The sequence below is a fragment of the Oculina patagonica genome, unplaced genomic scaffold (assembly GCF_052425735.1).
Source record: "Oculina patagonica isolate OP01 unplaced genomic scaffold, crgOcupat unplaced24, whole genome shotgun sequence".
NCBI classification, from domain to species: domain Eukaryota; kingdom Metazoa; phylum Cnidaria; class Anthozoa; order Scleractinia; family Oculinidae; genus Oculina; species Oculina patagonica.
Genome location: NW_027558080.1, coordinates 6518 through 19289, shown reverse-complemented (window position 1 = coordinate 19289; position 12772 = coordinate 6518). Strand labels below are relative to the sequence as shown.

Below are 12772 nucleotides of genomic sequence, written 5' to 3'. Positions count from 1 at the left end.
AGAGAACAGGGAGTCTCCAATAGCGTAGATTGTACTGGAGATATTGTTACTTTTTAACCTTTATTTTCTTTATATTCATTATACGTTTCTTTATATACATTATATTCGACCCAGTTAAACAAAAAAAAAGTTTTGAGATCGTTTTCCTTTTGGGGTTATCAGGACCATATTGCAGATAGAAATCTGACAGAAAATGAACATTCTAAAAAAATTCCACTTCCCCTTGAAATCTAATAGCTTAAATGGTTTTCTCTGTTCTCTAAATCCAATATAATTTAACCTGCTGTCATTTAAGAGGCCTATAATGTGGGCTTGGTCGTTTCTTTGTTTCGTTTATGTCAATGAAGTGGGCAGATAACCTATTTTTTTCTCATTTGCCTAAAATCGCAATCATAATTCTGATAGTTTCAATAGAGGTGTCGACTCTAATTATCTCTCGGTTTTTGAATAGAAGTAAAAAATTAGAGATTTATGGTCGTCGTTAAGTAACTCGGAAATATTGTCTGAAAACTGTTACAGGTGTAAACTTCCAAAGTGCTTCTAATGGCATCGGTACCACCCCATCCACGCCCTCAAAGCAAAAATATTTTGAATTTCTTAAAAATGAGGTTCAAAGGGTTAGGTTGTCATATTGTCAGGTAATCTATCACCCTAACACACGATTGGATGAACTATTCAATCGGCAAAATTCTTGAAAAAATTGTTTCTCATCAGTTCTTCGTAGTGGCTTTTGTTTGTCAAAATGCCTGTTTGTGCAGCTTCATTTTGCTTAAACAGAGCTCCAAGAAATACAAAAAACAAGGAGTTTCGACTATTAAAATTTTCCCGCCAAACTTCAGGCTGAGCTCTTTGACGTCACGCATACATTACCAGCTCCAAGATGGCGGCGTTCAGTTGTCGAGTTTTGGAAAAGATTTCGTAGGGTTATAGCGAACGTTGGACGCTGAAATTTTGGAGAATAACATATCTTTGTGTAAACATTTTATTGGCGTAAATAAAATAAATGGCAATTCTGGAGTGAACTTCTCCTTTAACGGTGATAAGATTCGTTTGATCTAAATAAATAAAAATGGAATGGTAACGGCTCAGCAAAAATGATTATTTTACATTTTATTCGTCAACTAGGTAACAAGAGCCTTGCATTCGGCAATAAGAACAACACGAAAGAACTCTGCGATCAAGATGGCACAGGGATCCGTAGATGTTCAGTGTATGCTTTAAATGATCCTTACCAGGAATGCTACACACAATACTTTGTAGGCGGACAACCACCAGTAGGTCTGCGCACTGGCAACCGTAATTTACGGAATGTAAGATACATCTGTCAACCACCAGCAGTGAATAATCAGCGTCCTCTGGAACACTACTACGCAACGATGTTCGATGAAGGTTATGGTATTGCGGTGTTTTCAGCCTACGTGTTGACACAGTTAACATCAGTTTTTCAACAACAATATCGCCAAGAGTGGTATCCAACCCCAGGTAACTTATTCACTTTTTCACAAATATAAGATCCCCATATTGTAAAAGGTTTCAACCTGCATGAGAGTTGATGTTTTTAGAGTTTTTCGTCGGTCATTACTGGGAGTAAAACTCCGTCTAAAGGCACTGTAATACGGATAACATTTTCTTTCAACTTTTCTCCCAGCATTGTTGCATTGCAAGTTGTTTAGTATTGTTGTGGTATTTCCACCCGTATTGCAAGTTGCGGCAACATGCTGTACAAAGTTGAACTGATGTCTGCTAACACTGGAGGTAATACGCGCAATCAATTTGCAATGCAACAATGTCGCAAGACAAGTTAAAAGAAAACGTTGCCTGTATTACTGGATCTTTAACACATAAAAAAAAAAACATATTACATAACAAAAAGTTACAAGACTGCCGTGGGGTAGTACGTTCGATATGACCTTAACAAAAAAGACAATGAACATTAGACTTGTGGTAACCTAAAACAATTTGCTTGTGCATATGTTTTAAAATTATGCCTCTTATATAAACTTTTTTCCAGACATCAATTTGTTTTTTATCAAAATTAAATGCAACCATTTGCTTTTAGCTCTCTTTCATGAAATAAAGCATTAATAATTTTGAAAGTGATGAGCAGAAGGTTTAAAATTTTTGACAGGTATCATCAATCAAGGAAGCAAAGCGATATACCGGAATCAACGATATCATAGAGGTCACTTAGTCCCAGCAGAGACTCTTTCGAGTTCTCAGGAGCGCTGGGATTCCACGTACACATACACAAACGGCGTCCCGCAGCGGCCAGCTTTTAACACTGGCATGTGGTACAAGTTTGAAAGTAGAATACGTCGATATGCTAGAGAAACATGCAAACGACTACACCAAGGACAGCCAGCTGGAACTTTGTTTCTTTTAACCGGCACTTCTTTGGCCAGAATTCAACAGCAAGAGAACAACCCTCCACAGCCAAACGTTAACGTACCCGTCAACAGGCTTCATCATCCAACAGATCCATTCGTCAAAATAGCTATTCCTAATTCACTGTGGACTGCTGGTTGTTGCGTACGCCCAGATGGCGATGCAAGGAGTTTTGCAGTGATTGGAAACAATGTCCAGGATGTAGACTCGCGTACTCAACAAGTAACTGTAGCGCAGCTGCAGGATTTTCTTGGAGCCGACGTTAACCACCGTCATATTGGCGAACCCGACGTCCGTCTGTTTCCAGGAAATCCAGCTTGCTCGAATGTCAATAATGACGTAAACCTTCCACAGGCTCAGTAAGGAGGCTAAAGAACAAATAAAAGGATAAATCACCACCATATATACCAAGTATCTTACGAAAAAACATATATACATCAATAATAAAATAAAATAAATGCGACTGAATAAATTAACGAATGAAAATGAAAAACGTTAACGATAAGTAAATTTGCTGAAAAAATGGAATCGGCAACACTTAGCAAAACGTTAAGCTACCTTGCATAGCCATTGATTGTCATAATCAGATACATAACTAATAATAATATCCGAAGTAAAAAAAAGTTGTGAAATCTGTCATCTGAAATTGTCAAAAAATAATCTTTTGGCTACCAGTAGGAAGCAGCCTTTGACCAATTTAATGATTACAATAAAAAGAAAGGTGTTAATTCAATGCTCACCTTAACAGGCAGTATTTCACTTATATCAGTACCAAAACTTTGATTGTGTTACTTGTCAGTGCTTACAGCTGATCAAGTTAGGTTGCCCCCTCCCTCCTTTCAATGTTATACCCTTTGTGTATATATCCCTTTACAAATTATTTTGTTGGAAAGCTTTAACGAGAGACTCCCGATGTAACGATATGGCCGTAAAATAACCGAAAATATCGTTAAATCGGGGTAAAATTAAAATGTACTTTTTTTACTTTCGGCACTTGTAAAACGAACAATTTGTATTGTATGATTCTTAAACTTTGGAATTGTATATTTAAAAAAGTAAACTTTTTGATAATGTAGAAAAAAATTTTGCTTCATAGGCACTTTAATTAATTTCAGTGAATGAGTATCAAATAATTCACAAATTTAGCGTTTTAAGCACGTAGCAATGACACAGCAATGTCCTTAAACAATTTGCAAAGCATTAGAAGTTTTCAAGGTTACACGACAAAGTTTTGTGGTTTGAATCGTAAAAGGAAAACAAAACTAAACTTAAACATTTCAAGTTACGACTGTTATCATCTTTACTTATTATAATAACATGGTGCGCAGATTTCCATAAAAGTTACAGGTACATTTGGTCACAAGAAGGAGTCAAACATACTAAAATTGAGAGAGCTATTTAACGACAACTGAAAGCTGTTGACAGAAACGTTACAGCCCCGGGGTTACAGCTTACTGTACCCGATTGCTGTAATGTTATTGTAGTTGTGACTGTGTACTGATACTGTAATATCGTTATATCGGGGGAGATTTTACGTTCGGTCCGCAAAATTCTCATCGTTATATCGGGAATATCGTTATATCGAAGATCGTTATATCGGGGTTCTGTCCGATACATTTTACTGTAACTTTTGCCGGGACATAGCATATTCATCGTTATACTGGGGATATCGTTATATCGAGGATCGTTATATCGGGGTTGTACTGTACTTCGATTCCAAAGTTTGTACTGCAAATCCAAAGTCTTAACTACGGGTCCAAAGTTTCATCGACGCATCTAACGTTCTTACTACGGATCCAAAGTTTCAACCTAATCTCGTTCCCAGATCTCTTGTGGACAAAGCCGAAGGCGAAATCTGGTAAAGTGATAGCTTGAGTAGACTCCTCGAATTCTTTCAACCCTCCTTCTACCCCATCCCCCTTTTTACGGCTGCTACACAGGCTAGTCAAGTGAGAAAGTTCCTTTTTCTTGATTGGCTGCTCAATCCGGTTCTTGCCCAATCCCTTCTTTGAACATTTTGCGCAGCAAGCTTGCATGTTTAGAAATATGGCGCAGCTGCGGCAGAGGCGGATCCAGGGGAGGGGTTGAGGGGGTTGCAACCCCCCTTTGAGCAGCATTTTTTTGTTATTTTGTTTGATTCTTCCTAAAAATAGTAGAATAAAAATTGTTTTTTTAAAAAAATTTTCATTACAACCAAGAATATTCTTGATGAAGTCAAAGCTCTTGCATCAAAGCTGCAGAAACGGGATCAAGATATTTTTGAAGCTTACATGATGGTTGACGAAGTAATTGGAAACATCAAGTCTGCTAGAAACAACATTGATATCGACTTTCAAGTTTCGTGCAAAGAAATATTAGACCTTGCTGAGAAACTGGAAATCGTTGAAGCTATTCCCAGAAAGACAAGCATACAGAGGACAGAGGAATCGCTCAAACATTCCCAGTTCTAGTCCAATTGATCATTACAAAAAATCTGTGGCTCTTCCCCTACTTGATTCCCTGATAAATGAAATGCAAGACCGATTTTCTGACGAGGATCGCCACGCCCTTCACTTGATTTATCTAGTACCCTCAATCATAGTTAAAAACACCCTGGAGCTATCTGAAGCAACAGAAGGCATGCTGTTCTGGGAGAATGATCTTCCATTTCCCAAATCCCATGGGAATGAGCTGCGAAGATGGCAAACGATGTGGCAGTCAGCAGAGAAGTAACTTCCAAGCAATCTTCTATTAGCACTTAGCGCGTGTGACGAGGATGCTTTTCCAAACATCCATCGTCTTCTGCTCATTGCATGCACCCTACCAATCAGTAGTGTCATGAAACGGATCAAAACCTGCACCAGATCAACGATGTCTGAAGAGCGCTTTTCAGATCTCGCTGTTATTGCTATGCATTACCCTGAGAGATTCGAGGTAAACGAGATATGCAAGGCCTTTGTAAAAGCCCATCCTAGAAGACTATTTCAGGCTACGTTGTTTGATTAATGAGGTATGTAGAGAAACGACAAATAACTATTGATGATACTGCTGTCCCTTTCAATCATGCATAGATAAATTCCAGATTTTATACCATGCCTTCACAACTCTTTTGAAGTCTCGGGAATGCTGCAAAAGGCGTTTTAGAGGGAAAAATCGGAAACATTATTGTTTGGGGGGAGGGGCATGGTTTCGGACCCCCCTTAAGAGCTCGTGCCAGGGCACGGGGCCGTAACTCGCCTTCCACACCATTGGCGTTAAAAGTTGCTACAATAGTCTACAACCACCCCTTTCAGAAATTCCTGGATCCGCCCCTGTGCGGCAGCTTCAACCTCTACTTCTACCCCTGTAAGTCAACAGTCACTGCAGAGGAAATATATATGCGAACAGAGGGAAGTAGAACAGCCTTGGAAATAAGTTTGCCGGTTTCCGTTTTTTGGCAGGGACGCATTTCATCGTGCGGGCACATATGAATTAAACAGAACAACAAACTCCTGGCAAATGCAAAGCAGAAAACAAATCAAAAATAAATTTGCTCGTCTTTTTTCCTAGTACGGAATTGATTCAAATCAAAAATAATAAATGTTTGCTTCAAGGCAAAAGGGTCAGGAAAATCTAGAGCCTACAATAAAGATATCTTACCAAGTGAAAAAAATGGAAGCAGGTAACTCTATATTGAACCTCAATAAACAGACAAAAAGATATTAGATTTCAAGCTAGCCCCGAGGAGCTCATGCGAAAGTGTATTTTCTGTGTCTTTTCTTTAATCAATCGGTTTTACAAGAGCGAACTTACGTAAAAAGAAAGGGATCGTTGATGTTTAAGACGACGATCCTATGATTTGACACTTACAGATATATGCATCTATCGTTCTACAGACATCAGTAAGACATTCAAAATAGGCTCTGTGTGGTACACAAAGAAGCTAGTTACATTTTTTCTTGAAAATCAGCAAGAATTCGAAGTCATAATCATAACGCGAAATACGCAGCTCTTTGAAATAAAGCGGAAATTGCAATTTTTAACATCTTAAAACTAAATCGTCGGAGCAGGTTAAACTTTGTTCGACTGAAAACAATGGATAAGGGAAATATTTTAAACTATCGAATTTCAAGGTAAAGTTGGGATCTCACAGAGCTTCTGACAAAGTTTATTTTCTATTTATTTTTATCTCCTGTAAAAAGACACTAGTTGATAGCTTTAAGCTTGTACAGAAGGAACTCTACAATCGAAATCTCAATTGCCTGTCGAGTAGTTCTGGACTAAGAAGTGGGCAACGACGAAGAAGTGGACATGACTGCTGAGGTTAGATGCTTAATTGGAATAGATACGACAACGCCGCTTCGATAGTTTCGGCAAATTTCAAGAAACGTTTCGATGACTTTTTTGACTTGGGGAACTAAAAATTTATACGCTGTACTGTTCCTTTAAAGGGCGTTTCGTTTGGCGGAAGAAGTGAGCAGAAGCGTGACCTTTCAACGCAGCTAATTTAAATTCCGTGTCAGACATGTCTATAGCTCGAAGCTCGAGTCCGTCGTGTAATCGAACCACTTCAAGGAGATGATGATTTCTGTGGATTATTACTTCAAAATGTCTACAATTTAAAGGCATTCTGCTAAGCTCACTTAAGGAAAGATGTACCATTGAAGTGGAGTTTTGGACAAAGTTATAATAACAATTGTGTTCGATTCAATTGTGTGCTAGAAAAATAACCTTGGAACATGTGCTTGGTCGTAACGGCCGTTTATTAAGCTTATTGCCTTTGCGTTTTAAGTCTGATAAAATCTGAGTTGTTTTTGTTGGTTTGGAAAGAGGTTCATAAAGATAGAGATGCAGGTTAACTCGGTTTTTATAAGCTACTTACGTTGAATGTTTTAAATTGCCAAAAATAACTCTTCCCTTATATAGACGTACGTACAGATATTTGGATGTCTGAAGAATGAATTGCTAAAGTATCACGATATTTTATCAAAAGATAGATCTCGTGTGATTGGCTTAGCGTATCTTACCCTATTCCTCAACGGGGTAAAGGCCAGAATAGGACTTTTTTAAAGTCCTTCGACGCGTGGTTTAATTTAGGTATGTCACGTTTGTCACTCGCGGGCGTCGCTTCGCGACGCTTTTCGGCTGGCTACGCTCGCCTTAAGAGGGCGACTTGGTGCAAGTCTAAGGCCAGAAATGAAGTGAAAATTAAAGTAATTGGCTTATCTATTTAACACGGCGAAAAATCATAAATGTAAAATTTACGTTTTTATTAAAGGGTTCATTTTGTTTGAATAGTCGTTCGGCTAGCATTATTTGTTAACTGGCATCAAATTTCCACTGAAGAAGGGGCAGTAACCCCGAAACGTATGGAGACAATTTTCTTCCATCTGGCGCATTTCACATTTACAACTTAAATTATCATTTACACTAGTTATATGCGCAACACGGTCACATGAAATTTCGTTTCGAGATTTCTACGTTACTATAGCATTATTTGTGTTAATTAAGTTTGTTGTCATTTTTAGTTAAATTTCAAACACTTTTCCTCAATCAAAGGCTCTTCGAGCAACCTCATGGTAATTCGATGAATGAAGTGCCGACCTCCGCATTTTTTCTAAATAAGTGTCCAATAAAGTAAAGCAATCTCACTTTGCTTTATTTTTCCACGTGAGTTGCGTCATTGATGGCTCGTGCTCGCAGGGGTCGTAGCGCTATTCAGTTTTCACAACCAAAATATTTACCGGTTAGTGTATTACCTTTGATCCTTTTAAGCATTAAGTAAATTTGTTTTGTGAATATGTTTACTTTTCTGTCAGCACGTATAGCGTTATTTTTGAGCAGCGGAAAAAATTGGAGAGAAAAGATACGCCCGAACACTTCGTGTATCTGCTCGACTCAAAAAGATGAATCAAAGTCTCTTCGAGATACCGACTTTTTTGCATGAAGTATGAGTCGAAGGTTTATCCTGTGCATTGTTCTTCGAACTTATCATTACAGTTGCTTTGTAGTTTAGTTCAACAATTTCCTATCTTCGCGGAGGAAATGCAGCCATATAATTTTGTCAAAAATGGCTCGTCCGCGCCGGGTATTTATACACATATTCCTCAACATTACACAAATAAACAGTGCAAATTTCACCGAGATATGACAATTCTATACTTTAAAATTGCAAGGATCTTTCGAGGCAGTCGATTACGGCAGCGAAATTAGCAAATGAAACAACAAAATATGCGTTCGACGCTTTGTTTTTGCGACGAAAAAGCACGAAAACAAAATACGGATATTTCCGACTACTGTCGGAGAAAACATTGCGCATATAATTGCGGCGTAAACAAATCGAAACACTCAAGCTGCGTTTTGTCTAGGCTCTGCGAGGGTCGGATATCATCAAGACAGCTTCTTCGTGGGCTTAAGAAGGATTAAACAAAAGCCATATATACAGTGAATGCTTTCGAATTATATTTGAAGATGAAATACGAAAGAATTTTGCTGTCTTTGACTGAAATTCCACTCGAACTGCGTCGATACGATCGCATGTTGTAAAGCCGATTCATGCAACATTGCTGTCAACGAGAGGTCACGCCCCTAACGACCTAGGCTGATGACGAAATAGAATGGCGCTTGTAGCGACCAAATTTGGCCTAATTTTTAACCGCTCCTAAGCTAAAAGAAGCCCCCATCTCTTGCATTTGTTTTAACTTCAAAAATATCTTTGAAAAGAGCGAGTTTTTTTGGTATGGTTTATTTTTGACGTTTGTAATTTTTTAAACGATGTAAGTGCTAGTGATTATTTATTCGTGTTTTAGCGTTAGTTACGCTATCCATTGTTTGTGCGACGCTTTTTATAGATCGCCTTTCAGACACACGTGCGTTGAGATAAGAAAGCTGACATGTCACTTTTAAAATTGTTATATAACGTTTGTAAATGTGACAAGTCACGTTTTTTCCACGAGATCGCAAGTGATCACCCACAGCTGAAAGTAATCCCTTGAGAAATTAAAACAGTCCCTTGAGAAATTAAAAAAATCCCTTGAGAGTTTACAAGAATGTGAAATTTTCCCTAACATAACTGTTATTCTCCTACTTTCGCTTGTAAACAAGCAAAAAGTCGAAAAAACGGATGACGTGACACGAGGTGACGTGACGCGAAACAAAAACGTGCCGTGGATGTTGTGTTGACTAAAACACGTCACAAGGCGAGCGTAATAATTTTTTATAACAGTTTAAGCGTAACTATATGTAGTTCATAGCGCGAATTCCGTATTTTATCACAAAAATATTTAAGTGTAACCTTTGATCCTTTTTAGCATTAAGTAAATTTGTTTTGTGAATATGTTTACTTTTCTGCCAGCACGTATAGCGTTATTTTTAGCAGCGAATAAAATTTGAGAGAGAGATGCGCGTTTCTGCACGACTCAAAAAGATCAAGAACGGATGACGTGACACGAAGATGATGTGACGCGAAACAAAAACGTGCATGAATGTTGTGTTCACTAAAACGCGTCTTTGAATGTTTTCTTACGTGAATGGGTCATTGATAGCCTATGCTCTGAGGCTTCGTTGAGCGAATTCTATTCTCTTTTATCACCAGAGGATAAGTGTAAGTGATCCTCTTTCGATTTGTTTTGTGAAATTCAATTTAGTTCCCTGAAAGAGAGAGACCCTGGAACGAGGTTGAAGAATAATTTGTTTCTGATTGACATGTGCTGAATGCTTTTAAAGGACCTTTCTGTCAGCACGTTTCTCGTTTAATGATGAATTAATTGCGGTTTGATATCAGAATCCAGTGAGTGAGTGAGTGAGTGAGTGAGTGTTCGAGTGAGAAAATGCGGCCCATAACATAACCTCATCACCATTCGGTAAAAAGGAAGCGACAGAACTGATATTCCTTTACTGAAAATTTGGACAAATAAAGCAAGTTGAATATTGAAGAAGAAAAAATTGAAAGAAAAATACGCTTTCATAGAGGCTCCTTAGAAATTCCACCTTACCATGAAATCTAATAGCTTAAAATCTCTTGTCTATTAATAACAAAGTTTAACCTGCTTTTATTTGACATTTACACGCCTATAGCATGAGCTTTGTGGTCCGTGCTTTGTTTTCTTTAATTTTAACTATGTGAACTTTCCGTCAATCCGACATAGAGAAATAACAGAGAAATGGAGAATCACGGAAACTCCTTTGTCAAATTTGGATCTCACGTTAGATAGGTTATTTCGTTGCAAAATAAGGAGAAATAGTTATTACAGATTATTTTTATATGTCTAACTTAAATTTTGTCCGTTATTTTTCATTATCATTCTAAAAGATTCAAAACAGGTCTTTCGAAGATGAACAAAGTTTAACTTGCTTCCATTTGATGGTTAACATGTGCTTGCTGGTCTGCGCTTTGTTTCTTTAATTTTAACAAATAGAAATTTCCGTAATTTCAACATAAACCAAAATTCTTTTAATAGACCCGGGTTATGTCACGTTTTTAAGATTAAACCCTCTTATTTTCTAGGTTTCTGGGAGCCACAATGTATCTAGACTCCGTGTTAATCAGTAGGCAATCTGTTTCAAGCTGGGGGGAATCAGAAACTCTCTTGTTAATTTTACTCATTTTCTTGGGAAATTGAAATATTTGAAACGGTTGAGTTTGTCTTTATTTTCATTCAACTTGCATGTGTTCGTTTGTGATTTCGAATAGGTTGACCAAGCAAAGACGTGATGGAATTAACTTGTTGCTATCGGCTGATAAGCAATGTCCGAGTTTATTTAATCTTTTACTGATATATGTACGTGAAAAGCAAGTTGAAGAAAAGGCACTTTCTTAGAATCTCCTTAGAGATTCCACCTTCCCTTCGGTTTCCTGAAGAAATTGATTGAAACATAAAGAATTGCTCCTTGTCTTGAAATTTTAAGAGACTTCACAACGGTTTATCGTTTTCCATCTCGCGAATTCCAATTATTAAAAATATTTTCATTTTCCTGGCTCCTTTTTAACCTGCTCAATTTGAAAAATCAGTAGCAAAGACCTTAACTCTTTACCTTGAAACCTCCATCGCCTCCGATCTAATGAATTCCACATAAGATATAGTAGATACAGTCGAACCCCTATTAAGCGGCCACCCATTAAGCGGCCACCTCCTATTAAGCGGCCAGTTATCAAAGTCCCGAAACTGTTGTCGATATAATACTGTAAATAAAACCCCTTTTAAACGGCCACCCCTATTAAGCGGCCGCGGCCACCTTTTTCCCGTCCCGATGAGCGTTCTTCTATTGTTTTAACCCCTATTACAGCGGCCAGCAAGAATGTAATATAAATGTTTTGGCTTTCTTTTCAACAAGGTCGGACAGGCAAGAGTCTAAAAAAGAAAGTGTTGGCTGAAAAAAACATTCAAACACAGGATTATTGTCGTCTTATGTGATTTCATGATTTCTTTTCACGCTATTTTGTATTGAAATAACGTGACTTTTCTAAAAAACCCTTATGCTAATTTCTAACGAACCCCTATTAAGCGGCCAACCTCTATTAAGCGGCCAGTTGCCATTTCCCCGAGGGTGGCCGCTTAATAGGGGTTCTACTATATGAAAAAAGACCCTAAATTTTAAGAGTCTCGATCTCATCATTCTTGCTAACATCTGACAAACTATTGTTTAAAAAAATATGATTTTCGCTATTCACTTTGCCCGGGTCTACCTTATATTGCTTTTAGAGAACAGGGAGTTTCAGATAGCGTTTAGATTACACTAGAAAAATTGTCACTTTGTTTACCTTTATTTTCTTTCACTTTTGCTATCAAATAATATGCATTTGGTTTCTTAGATTCGACTCAGTTAAACTAAAAAAAAGGAATGAGATCGTTTTCCTTTTGGAGTTATCAGGAACATATTGCAGATAGAAACCCGAAAGAAAATACACATTCTCCAAAGCTCCTTAGAAATTTCACTTTCCCTTAAAATCTCTGAATAGCTTAAAGGACTTCTGTGTTCCCTGAATCCAATATAATTTAACCTGCTGTTAATTAGGAGGCCTATAATGTGGGCTTGGTGGTTGCTTTGTTCCTTTAATGTCAATAAAGTGGTCAGTTAACCTAGTTTTTTCTCATTTGCCTTAAATCGCAATCATAATTCTGATAGTTCCAATAAAGGTGTCGAATATAGCTCTTATCAAATCTCTTGGTTTTCTGAATAAAAGTGAAAAAGGAAATTTATAGTCGTTGTTAAGTAACTCAGAAATATTGTCTGAAAACTGTTACAGGTCTAAACTTCCAAAGTGCTTCTAATGACATCGGTACCACCCCATCCACGCCCACCCTATTAGCAAAAATATTTTGAATTTCTTAGAAATGAGGTTCTTAGGTTCAGCGTCATATCAATTGTTAGATGATATATCACCCTACCACACGATTGGATGGACTATTCAATCGGGAAAATTCTTGGA

At 37.7% G+C, this 12772-nt stretch overlaps 1 protein-coding gene across 1 annotated transcript; it reads left to right on the top strand.

The window, feature by feature from the left end:
- The first annotated feature begins 1094 nt into the window (after positions 1-1094).
- Positions 1095-2748, top strand: LOC144640295 (uncharacterized). Its single transcript, XM_078499474.1, has 2 exons — positions 1095-1482; positions 2129-2748. The coding sequence occupies exons 1-2, from the start codon at positions 1095-1097 to the stop codon at positions 2746-2748; spliced, it is 1008 nt and encodes a 335-aa protein (XP_078355600.1).
- The last annotated feature ends 10024 nt before the right edge of the window (positions 2749-12772 follow it).

Excerpts from the sequence above, each read along its gene's own strand:
- LOC144640295 (XM_078499474.1), top strand. The coding sequence starts at position 1,095 with ATGATTATTTTACATTTTATTCGTCAACTAGGTAACAAGAGCCTTGCA. Across the intron at positions 1,483-2,128 it reads AGAGTGGTATCCAACCCCAG|GTATCATCAATCAAGGAAGC; the intron begins GTAACTTATTCA and ends AATTTTTGACAG.